This window comes from Rousettus aegyptiacus, unplaced genomic scaffold (genome assembly GCF_014176215.1).
Source record: "Rousettus aegyptiacus isolate mRouAeg1 unplaced genomic scaffold, mRouAeg1.p scaffold_m13_p_10, whole genome shotgun sequence".
NCBI lineage: Eukaryota > Metazoa > Chordata > Mammalia > Chiroptera > Pteropodidae > Rousettus > Rousettus aegyptiacus.
This window is the reverse complement of record NW_023416285.1, coordinates 44,203,792-44,221,465: the sequence shown is the minus strand read 5'-3', so window position 1 is coordinate 44,221,465 and position 17,674 is coordinate 44,203,792. Positions and strand designations below refer to the sequence as shown.

At 33.9% G+C, this 17,674-nt stretch overlaps 1 protein-coding gene across 5 annotated transcripts in view; it reads right to left on the bottom strand.

Annotated features, from left to right (window-relative positions):
* LIN54 (lin-54 DREAM MuvB core complex component) overlaps positions 1–17,674 on the bottom strand; it is a 58,452-nt gene that overhangs the window by 28,564 nt on the left and 12,214 nt on the right. For 3 of the 5 annotated variants that reach the window (XM_016156203.2, XM_016156204.2, XM_016156201.2), the window contains exons 2-4: positions 16,854–17,569; positions 12,836–12,959; positions 7,530–7,672 (exon numbers count right to left, since the gene is read on the bottom strand). In XM_016156203.2, coding sequence (XP_016011689.1) covers positions 7,530–7,672; positions 12,836–12,959; positions 16,854–17,537 — 951 coding nt within the window. In that variant the 5' untranslated portion in view covers positions 17,538–17,569. The remainder of the gene's footprint in view (positions 1–7,529; positions 7,673–12,835; positions 12,960–16,853; positions 17,570–17,674) is intronic. The other 2 variants (XM_016156206.2, XM_016156205.2) reach the window with 1 other exon arrangement.

Here is a 17,674-nt window from a genome sequence, read left to right as displayed (position 1 = left end):
CTTTGAATTCCTTCTGAATTTTATATCAAAAATCGCATTCTATTCTACCATCAAAAATTAGTTTTAATGAAAACTAACTTAACTGAAAAATCAAGTCCTTCTTCAATTTAGTAGAAAGAAAAAAATGATATCTATCTGAACTGCAAGCAAAAGAATTTTTAATAATCTGAAGCATTCACTTGTATCTTAATTTCTAGGAAATATGTCAAAAAGGCTTTTCACCAAAATCTATCAAATGATAAGTGCCTTGTTTATCCTGATATATTCAGAAATAGGAAAAATATTTTTCGTTAATTTTCTGCAGTACTAATGTTCTTTGTCTTAACAGAGGTTCAGGTTGCATAGATGTATGCATTTTATTTGAACTCATCCAATGGTACCTTTAAAATCTGCATATTTCAGTATATGTAAATTTTACCTCAAAGGGAAAAAGAGCCCTCTAAACAAACACTGACTTATTGGTATGTTAGAAGAAATATTTGGGGAGATGTATACCAAACATGTGCAATTTACTTTGAAATGCATTTTAAAAATAAGATGAATAAAGAAAGGGATGGATAGATAAATGATGAAGCAACTAGAGTAAAATGTTGAATCTGGAATTTAATTATCGGAACTTCGCAGAATTCTACCCAAGCTAGAAGACCCAGAAGTAGAAAGAATGCAAGAAGTTACACTGGTCATAGAAATCAAAAAAACAAGAAACTTTTTCTTAAAACATCTGTACGTAGCTTATGCTCTGTAATTCCTCACACGGGAGTCAAGTATATTCTGCATTCTAAATGGCTATGTGATGGTTTAACCACTTACCACAGACAGGGTAAATAATAAAGATTTGTTTGCCAAACAAAGGCCAAAAAAAAAAAGGCACTCCTCTAGGTAGGAGAGCAAAATTGACAAGAAGTGTATGTAAAGGTGAATTCAAGGATGTCCAGGATAATTTGCAGACTCTCAAACTAGAGTATTCTGAAGAGTAGGATATTCATGTTCATCATAAAGACATTACGGAAGAAAAAAGTACCCGTCAACATTACGTAAAGTGTGACCAGCCTTTACATTTTAGGAATATTTACTAAGACCAATTAATGGGAAAGAAAGGGTTTCAAGGTTTCTAACCCTCATTTCTTTGACCCAATTTTACAGAATCCAAGCTCTGCACACCTTTACCTTTCTAGAAATTTAGTTATGCAAGAGTTTAACTCTCCTGAAGTCTTTCTGATCAGATTTGCTGCGAATCAAGAGCCCAGCTTCACTCTTTGTGCTAAGCGACCCACCTTTATTAGAATATAGTTTCCCCACCCTAGATGTATAAACTTAAAAATGAAAAAAAATTTTTAAAAAATCCAGATGGCCCTTCCATTAATGAGAAGCAGACTTAGAGATGACCTGGATGTTACGACCATCAAATAAAGACTTTAACTACAATATTGTGTTAACAGACCTTGTGGGAAAGAAAGACAACATGCAATTAACAGAGTAACTGCAGCAGAGAGATAGAAACTACAAGAAAGAGTCAAATGGAAATGTTAGAAATAAAATAAATACGATTATGGGAGATGAAGAAGTCTTTCAGTGGGCCCATTAGTAAACTCCACACAACTAAAGAAAGAATCAATGTACTTGAAGATATGTCAACAGAAATTATCCAAACTGAAACACAACACACAGAAAAAAAAAATGGGGGAGGAAAACAGAATAAAGCTGTGGAACTGTATAAGTGTAACATCTTTGGACTTTTAGAATGAGAAGAGAGAAAAAGTGAGTCAGAAGAAATATTTGAAAAGATAATGGCCAAGAGTTTTCCAAAAATAAAAGACAGTATAGATACAAGAAGTTTGAAAAGATAAGTATATATTTCTCTTTTGGCTGAAACCACCAACTTCCAGTAATTCACCAAAATGACCAACATAAAGAGAAAGAGGAGAGGAATCTGCTGCTACAGGTTCCCTAGGCCTTCTAGAAAACATGGAGTTGTTCCTTTGGCTACATACATGCAAGTCTACAACAAAGGTGATATTGTAGACAGCAAGGAAATGGGCACTTTTCAAAAAGGAATGCCCCACAAATGTTACCATGGCAAAATTGGAAAGGTCTACAATGTTACTCAGCATGCCATCGTCATTGTTGTAAACAAAGAAGTTAAAGGTAAGATTCTTGCCAAGAGACAATGTACTATTAAATATAAGCTCTCTAAGAGCCGAGATCTTGAGCATAGAAAAGAAGAAAGCCAAAGAGACAAGTACCTGGGTTCAACTGAAACGCCAGCCTGCTCCACCCAGAGAACCAATAGAGAGGAGCCTGAGCTGCTGGAACCCATTCCCTATGAATTCATGGCATGATAGGTGTAAAACAAACAAACAAGTCTAATGGAGGTGTCCCCTCCCCCAAAGAAATATGTAAAGAAAACTGTCCTATTTTTAATAATAATAAATATATATATTTTAAAAAAGAAAACAACAACAACAAAACACCATCTGGACACATTAAAAACTCTTGAAGGCAACTAGGAAAAAATACATTCCATACAGAGGGAAAACAAGACAAAAATTACAACTTTACTTCTTGTCAGAAACACTTGAGAGACATTTTTAAAACACTTGCGGAAAATGGTCATCCCAGAATTTTTTTACCCAATGAAAGTATCTTTCAAAAATAATGGCAAAATAAGACTTCTTCAAGCAAATAAAACCTGAGAAAAATCTCTTATCAGCAGATTTTCCTTAACATAAATATTAAATAAAGTTCTTTAAGGAGTTTGATATCAGGCTGAGACCGGGGGGCCACATAAAGAAAGGAAGTATGTAGGATATCGTTAAAATTAAACTAAAGACTTGTTTTTCTTATTATTAATCACTTTAAAAAGTAATTTTGTATAAATCAAAACAGAAACAAGTATTATGAAGTTTATAACATTTAAAAGTAAAATGTTTAACACAAAGGATGGGAGGGAGGAGTTGGAAGCATTCTCTTGTAAGGTTCTTACCCTCCAAGAAGTGATATAAATTTGAAGGTAGAATGTGATATCAAAAAATGCATATTTGACTCTAGACCAACCCCCCAAAAAATTCAACTAGAATGAGGCAATAGAGGAGATAAAATAGAATAATAAAAGTATAATCAATTTGCCCCAAAGAAGGCAGAAAAAGAACTGAAGAAAAAGAACAGATGAGACAAAGAGAAAAAGTAACCACTAAGATGCAAGATATAACTCCGATCATAACAATTGTATTAAATGTAAATGGTCTAGAAATAGATTTTTTTATATTAGCCATGTATCTAATTTATACAATAGTATATTCTTAAGTTTTACTTGCGTATAATTTAATATGTAAATCATAATTTTTTACTTTCTTTTGAAGTCCTATATCATTTATTTTTTTCTTGTTATTGCATTAACTCAGACCTACAAAACTGAACGAGTGTTGAAAGTGGGTATTCTTGATCAACAATGCACCATGAAGTTTGCTATATTTTTCCTTCTAATTTTATTGTTTCAAGTATTTTTAACCAAAATGAAAGCTGACTACCAGCAGGAATTTTCTGTGTGTACTGAGAGGCACCGTATATATTCATATAATTATTCTCCTTTTTCCTACTAATTCAATGGATAGATTGTTGAATATTTAACTACATTGTATTTCTGAAACAAACCCAAATATCCCATGAATAAAACAATACTAAAAGGTAAGATAAGATTATAGGACAAAAATACATTAGATGTCAAAAAGTAGAAGATAACAGCATTGCTAAAATCTAAAGTAAGAAGAAAGTAAACCATGCAAAATCACGTTTTCATTAATTTAATGATTATCTGCATGTCTAATAAAAACTTTTAAAAAATGAGGATTACTTTAGAAAATAAGTAGAATGGAAAAAAAAACCTGTCCTACAGTGAGACAACTATAATATGAAGTAAATTAAGAAAACATTAGACATGTCTGACTTCTCACAACGAACCTGGTTAACATTAGTTTCAAGGGTAGAGAAGAGAGTGAGAAAGATCTGCAAATTTTAATGAGAAGCAGCAAGGAAGACACTTATGCTCCCCACGCTCCCTTTTAAGCTCAGTGGTATCAGGGCTGAAGGGGAGAAACAGCCATCACTTAAAACGAAGTAGAATCCTCCGGGAGAGCCAGTTATCCATTAAAACAAGATTTAAAAAATAATTCAAGGAAGAGATTGAGGATTTAAGGGATTATTCTGATTACGAACTTCAGAGAGGGCACAGAGGAAAGATTTCAAGAGTTGGGGATGATTGGGAAAGGAAGCAGAAGATACTGAAAGCCTTAAGGAGATAAGATGTGGGAGACGAAAGATAATCTAGAATTCTGAGCCTTTTGATGGTACCCAACATAGGGAGGGTTAAATGATGAGAGAAGTCCTGGCGGATCCAAGGTAGATAGATGGTAGTCACATTGTGAGTGTTGGCAGCTAGGGAAAAGGTGAATGCTTGAGGTTTCCTCTGACCTCTTTTGATCAATGGAAGCAAAAAGATCTCCAGCAAATCCTTACTTTTTAGTCTTTTTCTTAATTGACTTTTTTAATGGCATTTAAAATTGTAACCGAGTATCATTCTTGAAATCATGTCCCCTGTCTACTTTTTAAAGTTTCTCCTACTACCTCATTTCCAGTCCTTCTCTTCCACTGGCTCCTTTTCTTCTACTAATACTTAATACGAGCATTCAACTGTAATGGACTGCAGGGTGGACTACAAGAGGCAAGGCTAGGAGGAGACTGCCAAAGGTAGCTGGAGTGTGCACCATACTTAGACATGGATGGAACTGGGCAATGGGGACATACCCGTATGTGCTTCCCAAAAGCTTTCTAAATGCACAACACGTATGGACACCTGCCACAAGAGGGCATCAGTAGCTGGATTATAATCATCCCAATCATATAAAACTTTATCTTTTCTAATCTTCCCTCCAATCAGAAGCCAAAAGCAGAAAGGGAGAAGAGGTAGAAAGCCAAAAAACAGATCACACCTCTCTTCTCCACTACATGATCCCTGAGCCAACTAATGTCTGAAGTGAGAAGAAAAGCTTTCACCTGGATGTAAACTGTTGCCCTGACCTTTTAGAACTGTAAATTTAATCATCAAAATAAGGCTAGTTAAAAATGACCTCTGGCAAGAGGCAGGGAGGAAGAGCGAACATGGCATGGCTAAAGTCGAGGATGAGAGAAAAATAAAGCTAGTTCCTATTTGTATGCTGTAAGTTACAGCCCATACGCCAGTCATATCAGTCTACAGTGCCAGCATTTACTGTTATTCAAACCAGGAATCTAGGAATCATCAGATTCTCCCCTCCCTAAGACCCTGACGTCCAGTCATTATGTCTTAAACCTCTTTCAACATCTCTGTTCCTCCCTAGCCCCTTAGCTACTAGTCTAGCTCATAAAGTACTATAATAAATCTTAGTGATTTTCTATGCTGGGCTACAGTTTAGAATTTTAAAATATTAAATCTCATACCTGAGTCCCAGTCTAGAAACTCTGATTTAAATAGCGTCAGGTAGGGCCCAACCATTAGTTTTTTCAAGAGGTCTCCAGGTGCTTCAAAACTGCAGCCAAGGTTAAGAGCTGCTAACATAACTGGTTTCTCCCAGAATCCAAGCTTACTTTCCTCAAACTACCTTTTATAATGCCACAAGAGTCATCCTTTTAAAAATACAAACCTCTTATTATCCTAGAGGAGTGGTTTTCAATCTAGGCCACCCATCAGAATCACTTAAAGAGCTTTAAAAAATCCTGATACAGGCCAAACACCAGGCCAATTAAAACAGTCTCTGGGGATAAAAGCAAGCATTAGCATTAAAGCTCCCGATGTGATTCCCATGTGCAGACAATGCTGAGAACCACTGTCCCAGCAGCAGTGGAAAGCAACACAAAGCCTTTAAGAATGACAACATCCAAAACTCCCCTGAAGGTAATGAGGCCTTCTATTAACCTTAGCACCCTTGGCTTTTAGCACCCTTAGCACTCAAAGCAATGTAGCTCCCTGAAAGGGCCACACTTTTAGATTTTTGCTCGGCTCACCCAAAGCTAAGACCCAAACCACCTTTAAAGTCAAGACCTTTCAAGAATAGCCTCCTCTGTATAAAGCTTACCTGATACACACACCAAATGTGATCATTATGATTCTGTAGGGCAATTTTTAATGTTTAAGTCTCACTTTCCTACTGAAACTACTTGAAATTAAACACTTATTCAAACTTTTATTCCCAGTGCCTATCACTATGCATAACTCACATAGTAAGCACTCATATATCTGTTGCATTCCATTTCAGTAAAAAAATATATATATTATTATGCAGGCAGAATCCTATTTCAACAAACTTTATGAGACATATTAGAGTTCTGGTCAAGATGGCAGGAGATATTGGAAAGCTTTTATTTTTGTAAATCATTTGGTAAGGTGCCTGGCACATATTTATCTTTCAATAACTATTAGCTATTATTATTGTTTTCATTCTGTAACTTGTACGACTTTTCTATTTCATCTGAAACCTCATACCTTGCTTTATTCTGAAACATGCACAAACCTGCTACAATTCTTTTTTTCTTTGGTAGAGGTTCACTTATTATAAAATTATTTTGGAATAGCACTTTGTCTAGCTGAGGAATTAAAATAGTTTGAAAAGAAAAAAAGAGACATCATATTCATACATTATATTCAAGTCTCATTAAAATAGAAACCAACAGCTAGACTTTTTAAAAATATAAGACAAATGTTTAATGTTTGTTCTATTTATGAACAGTAACAAATTAAAGAAAAAGATGGGTACAAAGGGCAGGATTTATCCAGAATCAGAAGGGTGGAACCTTACAGAATAATGATGCTTGGCTTTCTACCTGAATATGTCCTTTAAAACATACCTTTTTCAAAACGTTATGCTGATATAATGACATCCATATGTTTTAGGTGAGTTAAGACTACTTATTTGACCTAATAGTAAAATGATAGGTACTTTACCACCTTAAAATGAAAAGAAATTATGAAAAGTTTTCAAATGCTTTGAATGAATTGTACTTAAGCTTAAAAACTCTGATAATATGATTATCAGCCTTTGATGGCAATTTCTAGTACTCTGGGATCTATTACCCAAAAACTCATATCTCCATACCCAAGACAGCTTAAGCAGAAGACAAAAAAAGTTACATTTAACATTTTATATTTATACAGTCATTACATGTGTGACTTACCCAAAGACAGTATTTTTGTACAAATATTAACTGAAGAACTAAACAATTACATAATGTAACTCATTCAAAAGATTTTTGTTGTATCCACATTCATATGGGCCATGGAAATCATCTTAGCATTCAAAGTGATTACTATGTTACAATGTGTTTAGCTGAGTTTTTTAATCTGTTATATATCCTTGATTACTAAATTAATCCAGTATCTACCGAATGTCTATTAGTTGCTTGGGAATATATTAAAACTGGAATATCTGAAGTGACTAGTAAGAAAATAAAGGCATTAACCACAATACTTTGCATTTGTGGCTAATTTTTTTTTTTTTTACCTTATTTGGCGATTTCAAAGGTGAGATGGCTATTTTATTTGGTGTCTGTGTTGTAGAATTTAAAGTTGATCCAATAACACCACTTTCAGATATTGTTATAGTCTTTGATGGAGTCCCAGGAGTAGACTGTGAAAGAACCCTACCTGCAAATGAGAGGCAGCATATCAGTTTGGCTTTTTAAAAATAATAATATAAAAATGTATGTGATCTACACCCACAAGGACTGTAGTATACATTTACTATTTTATATGTACCACATATGAACTTAAAACACTTGAGTCCCTAGCTTGAACTACGATGACCCTCAACAAACAAAAAAACAATGTTTCTTAGTAACACTTAGTACCTTAATACCACTTTACATAAAGTTCATGAAAACACTTCTGCTCACAGTTCTAGTCAAGCTTGTTATATCTACCAGAAAATAGGCTCAGGATAACTAAGTGACGTATCCTGTGTAACACAGGTCCTGAAAGTCAGGACTTGAATCAAAGTCTTAAAATTTTAATCTCTGTTCTCTACTACACTGCAGCTGTCTTACTCTTTGAACTTAAACCACAGGATACAATTAAATCCACATCTATAAAAACATAAAGTTACTGAACTAACTTGAACACTGTCTGGCTTAATACTGTCTGATTTTAGACTGCCAAAGGGAAAAAGAAATGCATTCCTGGCCAGATCCCAAAAGGAATATTTAAATACTGTATTCCCTTCTGGATAATACCCTTGAGGAACAACACAGAAAACTGTAGTGTCTGGATGGCTTAGAGAACTGGAAATCATATTATAATGAGTTAAAATATTGGAATTTTTATTCCAGGTAAGAGAGGAATACAAGGACATGACACTCCAAATTCTCAAAAGACTGTGTGACAGTCATTTGTGCCATTCATCCAGTATTCTGGTTCTCTTCCATTCTAGGCACTAGAACTGTACTTCTCATCCCTCCGCACTCCCTGTGGTTAGTTTAGGTTAGGGCTACATGACTAGTTCTGGACAATGACTTATGAGTAGAAGTGATATGTGTCATTTTTGGGCCAGAACATTTACTGCCTATGCAAGGCCTCCCAAAGCTCTTCTTCTCTGCCACATCTGAGATGGTGGCTCCTGTCAGCCTGGGTCCTTGAGAGACTGATGATAAAAGCCCTCTTTCTAATCCACAGTGGACATGTAGATAATCATGAAGTATCAATAAAAAAATAAATTTGGGGGATTTTTTCTAATTTCTGAGATTTGGAGATTGTGTTTATTATGGAAAGAAGGCCAAGATTATCCTGACTGATTCAGGCTATCAAGTTGAAGGATTAGAACCAATCTGTATCACATCAGTTGCATAGCACTAATGCACAGAAACAGAAAATGTTCAGTTCGACACTAAGAAAGAACTTCTAACAAAAATTTCCAACTGAAATGACTTTCAACACAAGTGACTTTCCAGTCACTGAAGGTGTTTTAAGCAGAGGCTGGATAATCAAATCCACTGTGAGATCTGCTTGTTTTTCTCCAGATAGCATCAGATTATTTAATCTCCAAATTCCTAGCCTTAGCTCTGCAAATTTAAGCAAGTATGCAAGTTATAAAATTTCACCTTGAAATCAATTTATAAGGCATGTACACTCTACTGTCAGGTGCCCTCAACCTGAATCAAAAGAGACAAACCCCAGAAAGCCACAGATGGGACAGGCTGGGGCAGGGAGTCAACATATCTGAGCGAGGACTAATTCTATAAAAGACTAATTTATTGATGAACATTTTCATACTGAAGAAGTTTTCTCTACTGTAGCAACCTTGTACCTGGGGAGATCTCATAACAAGGAACTCTGTATCTCATTTAACCATCTCAACAGTCTTGTGAAGTGGTTGACATCAACATTTTACAGAAATAAGATGAACAGATAATGTATTTACCCAAGATCACAGAGAAAAATCAATGAAAGAGCCATGACTAAAACCCAGTCTCTCAATAGTTCCTTCCTACTACACTGCTTCCATGACATATTCATTCAATGATACATTCACTGAACCACATCTGTATGTCAGAAACTGAACCAAATATTAGAGAGAGAAAGATAAAAGAACTACCATCAATGTACTATATAAGTACAATGGAATATTGTTGATCCTTAAAAAGGAATTCTTACACTTGGACACAGATGAACCATGAGGAAATGAATAAGCCAGACATAAAAGGACAAATACTGTATGATTCCACTTATATAAAGTATGTAGAGTAATCAAAGTGATAGAGACAGGAAGTCCCTGCTAGGGTTCGGGAGTAAGAAGAATGAGGCATTATTGTATAACAGGTACATAGATTCAGTTTTGCAAGATGAAAAATGTTCTGGAGATGGACAGCGGTGATGGTTCTGCAAAAATGTGAATATACTTAATGCTAATGAATAATAATCCACTTAAAAATGATTAAAATGGTCTGGGTGGTAAACACAATGCAATATATATATCACTTACTACTGAATGATACACTTAAAACTTATTTGATTTTGTTAATCAGTGTCACCACAATAATTTTTAATAAAAGATAAAATGAAATGATTAAAATGGTCAACTTTATGCTATGTATATTTTCTACAATTTAAAAAAGTTAATTAACTTTAAAAACTAGATGGCAAACAAAAAACAAAAAAACACCATTTAGAAAAATGAGATTAGTAGAGGAGACAAAAAAGCCTTGTATTACAATACAGTGTGACTAACAGAAATTTTAAAAGCTAATGTGAAATTTAATAGAAGTCTAATTAAAGTTAAGTATTTGGTAAGTATAATTAAGTTTTACAGAAATACATAGGAGATGGTCAGAAGAAGAATACCTGACTATACTGTGGTATCAAAAGCTTCCAAGAGAAGTGAAGGTAATCCAAAGAGAAAACAGATGAGTTAGTCATGAGGAACAGCAAAGATATCTGAGGTAAAAGAAACAGTGCCAATATCCTGAGTCCTGAGAGAACATGGTCTATTTGGTAATCTCTTAAAATAAGTTAAATCAGTAGGTCTGGAAAGGATAGAAGGTGAAAATGAAAAAGATATGTATTAGATCATAAATACCTTTAATGCTAAGAAAGCACTGGCATTAAACTTAATCCTAATAGATTGAAGCCCAGAAAACAGATATAGCCAAGAAAATTTTAAGCAAGGATGTGACAAGATCAGATTTCCACTTTAGAAGAATCATTTATATTAATAAGTTTATCTTGACTGAGAGACAGAAAAAGTTATCGGTTTTCAATGAGAAGCCCAAAAGTCTTTAAAAAAACAATCTAAATGTACTTTGAAAGATCATTAGCTACAATATAAAGACGATGGAACCTCCTTGTAGTAAGACAATTCAACAGGAGAGCTACTTTGGTGGTTTAAAATTTAGTTTACATGAATTTAAGAGGCTATAAAGAAGTAGTTAACATTAGAAATTATCTCTCAAAATTGAATTTAATGCCAACAATTCTAGTAAATTTAATAGAAGTCTATCTCTATGCATTTCACCATAATTAAAAGGTGAAATTATGATTTGTGTGCAATACATTAAAAATGACCCAAAGACCCAGCAATGACCTCCATTATAGTCAAATATAAGAGGTAAAATCTTGACATTAAGCAAAAATTTATTCAGACACTTCTGTAAATGCCACAACTGTTAGGCATACAATTTCCCCACATAACTAAAAAATTTCAGGGACTCTCTCAAACTGAAAAACAGTGAAGAACATTGTACTGAGATATTGCTCTTGGTTAACCCGCCTCCACCTATCCAAAACCTCCCAGGAGACTGGCAGCCCCTTTTTCACCAATACATCCAAGCCTTGCTCACTTTCAGCCAACTGAAACCCACTTCCTGAGCCAGCTCCTTTTCCAAACCCTTTTCCAATCTTTTCTCTGGGGCCTTTCTTGTCTCCCATGACAGCCCTCAAGACAGCCTCCTATAACCATCACAAATCTCTACTGAGGACAAAAGAAAACGTTCGCTTACCCAACACTGCCCTTAAATCACAATCTTTTCATCCCTTCTCTTATTTGCTAATATGAGAAGCCTCTCTAAGTACTTACTATTTGACGCCTCAGGAAAATGGTTAAGTCACTGCCATTGACTTCAGAGTTGCTTACTATTATCTGTAAATGTATCAAGACAGCAGTAGCACTTTTTAACATACATTTCCTCACCCACCCATGGTTAGGTAACGTCTGAAGTATACTCATCAAGAATACAAGTAGGAATGAGTAATTAGTATTTAAAGTCTAGTCAAAGTCTACTATCCAGAGGTGCTTCTATAGCCCTTTAGCACAATGGAAATTAGAAATGAGTTCTGAATTGCTGAAAAAGGCAATGTCAGTTTAACTATGAATTAAAGACCAGTCACTATGGCTGCCTAGAGGTATGGAGCTGTACTTCTAGAGCGGGAAAAGATAATCGTGTTTAATGCGAAGCGATATTGATGGATCACGGACTCCATGTTGAGTAGGGAAGACTTTAAAGACAGGAAGGGGGTGATTATTAATGAGTAAAGGAAAGGTTAATGGATCAGAGATTTCAAAGTCAAAGAACTGCTAGAATGGGGGAACAAAGATAAACTAGAATAAAGAGAATAAAATATATCAAGTTTTGATGATTACAAATTTTAAAGTATACAATAAAAGAGAACTGAGTCGCAGTACAGAATTTGTTGGTAAAAGTAATAGTGAAAATTCTGTTATCACTTAATTACTATCATTGTGACAACTTTCTATCCATGGAAAACTGCATAAAGAGCATATTAAAATACTGAAACCAAAAATTCAAACAGAAACCATGAAAATACTATACTCCCATGTGTATTAATTTAAACCTATTAGATTTAGCACATGTGCTCTAGAGACAAACAGCCTGGGTTCAAACCCCAGCTCAGCCACTCCTACATGAGTGCCTCCATTTCCACATTGGCAAATGGGGCTGTTATTAGTACCTACCTTGCAGGAATGCAGGAGGATTATATAAGTCACTATATGTAAAGACCTAAGAACAATGTGGGCACAGAGTAAACACTTACAAACGTTAGCTAGTATTATCAGACCTTACGACTGCTATTTTCACAGTAAAATTTTAAGAAAAACTAAGGCGACTAAAATAATGCACTGATTTTGAGATAAGACATTTTGTTTGAAGCACACATTTATTAAGTGTAATATTTTTTATTAACTGTTTTGGTTTATAATAAGCTATACTTGTGCCACTAAAACATTTCAAAATGGCAGAACCACCTTTTTTAAACCTAAAAGGTAAACATATAGCTTAATAAACTATAAAGAAAAATAACCTGTAATGACTGGTGGTGATACTTGAGTTGTCTGTCCTGTAACTGCTTTACTATTAATTGGTTTTGCAAAGATCAGCTTCGTGATTACTGGACCAGAGGTTGGTGTTCGAGGCTTCTTAGCAATCTGAAATATATAAATAACTATGAAGACCATTTATTTCTATAAAACACCTATTTGATCAAAATTAGATAAAAGAGTGATATGCAGAAGTATATGTGAAACCAGCTTATTTAACAAAATATATCTAAATATTAACGTTAAAAACATTTAAAATGCAGCCATTCATTAAAATGTTAATATGATCACATCCTTAAGCCAATATACAGTAGTATCTTTGCATTTCATTGTATCTCTGGAATATATGAATATGATGAAAATCAAATTAATATTTTTAAGTAATGATGAATGTTTAATAATAAAGTTTATTTAATAAACATTTAATAATAAAACACTATGGCACAGTAACATTTTTTTAAACAACAAATATTTAATAAAAAGATGAAGTAGAGTAAATTAAGAAAGAATAGTGCAAATGAAAAAGCCACCTGTAAATATAATAACATTGACCCTTGGAAGCAAATATAAATACATAGTAAAGATAGGCTTATGATTAGATGTTCAGCTTTATATCTCTATATTAGGGGTAGATAAAGGCAAAACTGAACAAGTTAATACCCTAGGATACAAAGAGACAAGTTTAGCAAAACAAAAGGTTTTTCTAAAGGCAAATATTATTTACTGAAATATTATTTACTAAAATAATATTTAGGAAAATTTTATTTACTAAAATATGATTTACTAAATACTGTTTACTAGACTATAAATTCCTCAAAGGGAAAGTCAATATTTTACTCATTTCTCATCTGTTGACTTGAGCTAAAATTCTCCACAAGTCAAGGAAGGTAGAGTTACCAATGTTTTTATATTGAAATTATCCATGTACGCAAAGACACAACTTCTTCTAAAAGTCAGAAGCAGAAATTTAGGTACGATAAAAATCAGACTTTTAGAGCAGGAAGGACATTAAATATTAATTTTTATATTTTGGCAAATATAAAAATTGAGGCCCTGAAAGTACTAATATTGGAACTAATAACTCAAAAGGAATAAACATGACCAACTTGAATGACAGAAATATAACAGAAGCTGTGATAGATCACAAAATTAGATGAATATTAGCTTTGGGCTCAAACTACAAATTATACATTTTCTTTCTTAAACTTATATTATTTCTTACACTCAGAACACATTACTGACAAAACAAAATTAAATGAAATACAAATCAATTTTTAAAGAGCAAGATCCATTATATTAAAAATACCCAACTTGCAAAACTCTTATACGGCCAAATAAATCCATAATTATACTTAAAGTACTGATGCAATTAGAGAGATAAAAAGGGAATACATCTCCCAACTGTGTTTACAGCTCTAAAACTCTAAAGTAAGTTAGAATATATCATCTATTGACTTAGTATTAATAATCTCAAGAGGCAGAAGTATTGATGTTCTTAACATCCAAGTTTCAGATAATCCTAGCCATAAAATAAAGGTTAGGAACTTACGGCATTCCCCATTTTTAACTGATTTTCACAATCATATGACTATATGAATACTTACCAGTCGGGAAAAAAATGTAAACAATAAAACTGAAAGTACATTAATTATTCTAATGAACAATCTCAACTTGCCCTTGTAGTTATGTTTCTTTAGTAGAGCTTTGCTGAAAATAATGATTTCTGATTGTTAAGAAACTCTGATGTTTGCATTATGAATTCTAAACTACCCTAAAAAAAATTACTTCATTAAGTAAAATAAAATATAAAACATCATTTATAAAAAAAACTTATGTAATCAGCAGATTAAGACAAAAATGAATCAAAAAAGTAAATTTACAAATAGGATGGGAAAATATGTGATCAAATAATACATGCAGGTAATTTTTGGCACTGTGTTGTACAGATTTAGGAACCAGTAACGAGTTATGTAGTTCCAGACTGCTAGTTATTTATTACTCTTAAAAACTATGCACAAAAAAACATAGGAAAGGGTTTATATATCTGTAATTAAGTGGAACTATACCTCTTTGTTATTGCCTCTGGCCTGAACTGTCACCTCTTTCCTTCATTTTTCAAGATGGATCTCCTTCTTCCACCCTAACCTGCTGTCCATACCCTAACAGTTTCAATACTCTGATTAAACTTAAGACAATGCTGAGGACTGTCTAGGAAAAAAACCAGAGAATCATATACACCATGTAAAAATAAACCAAATATTCTGGTGCCTAAGAAGGAAACAAGATGTGTAGCTCATTGTCTTTTCTGTACTTCGAGCTTTGTAGGTTACTTTAGAGTTAGAAGGATTTGGGGCCTAAAAATTACTGGACAAGTAGAACTATATTCTAAATGGGGTTTCTTTTTTTGTTATTGTTTTTTTTTTTAGTATATAATTTTTTTTTAATAGTATCAGGGTTAATAAAAGTAACAACAATAAAAGAAGTTATAAGAATTAGATCCCAGTCTTTGTTTTTATTTTCGGTATTTATGGGATTATAGTATGAAATTAGTGGATACATGTAAACCAGTGATTCAAACAGTATGTATACATTGCTTGTAAATAAAGAAAATGACATTTTGATGTACATTATCAGTTTCTTGTGACATGGTTTTGATCTACATCCCCAAAGCCAGATAAACTCTGGTAAACCAATAAAAACAAGTTTCAAACCTGATTAAAAATACAAGCGGAGGAAAAGATGCTTGATAATGATAGCGCATCTCATTCAAAAGAAGTAAAAGGAAATCAGAGATAAGTGAGATGATAATGAACAAGAAAGAAAAACACTGAATGTTTAATAGTGGCAGAAGAGACATAAGCAAATTACAAGGTTTGAGAAATCTTACAACGTTCTTAAATAAAAAGCCCATGAAAATAAGTTTCTATTTTGCCAACATAATAGCCAAAACATTATGTCTAATATCAGCTAAGAGTAAATAGTTCCCCAAACCTTCCTATTTCTTATACACCTGCTTTAGCTCTCTAATGCATGCCTTCTTTATTTAAAATGTGACTCTCTCAAATAGGAAATGCATTTGTGTTCCCTGGTCTTAAGTGGATCATTGTATTTCTAAGAGTAGTGGTGACCGAAAAAGGCCTATCTGGGCATGAAAAACCAGGAACCATTTAATACATGTTCTGTTAACCTTATATGTTATTTAAGGTCCTATTCATATTAATAATAGGTACTACTTTGAAGGCTCTTCAAAGTTTTGATAATTGTATCAAGTACTATGTGTTACTATGTATTTCACCACGATCAAAGAGCTATCTTCATCTAAAGTAAAACACTCAGAGATGACAAGTAACCTATCCAAAGTTCCACAGGTGGTAGGGTGGCAGGGAGGTGACTCAGATCCAGCTGATCCAATTCTAAAGCCTATGTGTTACCTTCCATCATTTGGCACTGCCTTTTCTACGATGCAATCATGAATGATGACAATGGACAGTAAACTCCAAAGAAAAGCACAAACTGGCTAGCATGTACTATTTCTGGCTCCAAGGATTTCTCAGAGCAGCAAGTTTTCCTAGACTTTGGCCATCTGTTAAACCGAAAAAAATCATGTCTGAATGATTTTTTGACAGACCAGCAGCAACTCTGGCATCTTTATACCAGTAGAACATCCTTTCAATTAAACTACTACTAAGAATAAAATGCATTTAAAAATGAGTAAAAAGCTATAAATACACTCATTTGGAATTTAACCAATATTAAGTTTGCTCTAAGTTCTCTAGAAAAAAATTTTCAAAGCATTAGACATCCAAATTTACCAAAAAACAAAAAAACAAAAAAACCCAAAAACAAAAGAAAAACAAAAAAACCCACACAATTTACTAAAAGCAACATTCAAAAGAATTCAGTAACAACTAAGCATTTAATTGCCTTACAACCGCAACTACGAATCGATTTAATTTTTAACATGCATTTTAATTCATAAGCCCCCTTTTTTTTTTTTTTTACCTGTACTGTTTTTAACTGTTGGGTCTGTAACACAGAGGGCTGAGTTGTAGTATTAATCAGTTGATTTCCTGGGGTCAATGCTGAGACACCAATGACAGGTTTCACCTCTGGCCTCCCTCCAATGGTAACTACTTTAATTTGCTGCGGTGGTAACTTAGCATCTCCTGACTGGGCCTGAGTTGTGACTTTCTGAGCCTGGGGTAGTTGGCTATGGGGTAGTGCTAAAACAATTGGTGAACCAGACTTGCTCAAAGTTGTTAAAATTAACTTCTGTCCATCTGGTTTAAGGGTCTGATTGCCAAGTTTAAGATCAGATGTCTGTGATACTTTGTTTAAAATAATCTGATTGGCTGATATTGTCACAGGAGTCTGAGCACCAAGTTTTTGAAGGCCACTTGGAAAAGCTGGTTTCACTGTGGTATTAGAATCTGCTTTAGTAATTGTGGTGTTCACTGCAACTTGGTTAGTGTGGTTACTGTACACTGTGATTGGTTCCGTGGAAATGGGCGTGGCTGTAGAGTCACCAGTAGAGTTTATGTTGACAATTTCTTCCAGTTCTGTCTCCATGGGAATTGGGGATGAAACAATAACAGCCTCAATACTATCATCATCCACTAAAGTTATACCAGTGTCCATTATCTCCTCTGGAAGCAAACTATTCACCTCAGCTGGCACCACCTCCATGATCGTTCTTCTGCTAGAAAGTTGATCAGGCGCTGCAATAAAATTTGAAAAATAAAAAATTACTAGGTCTCAAAAATAGATTAAGAAGAAAAAATTATTTAAGAAAAATTCAAATAACTAAATGACAAAATTTAAAA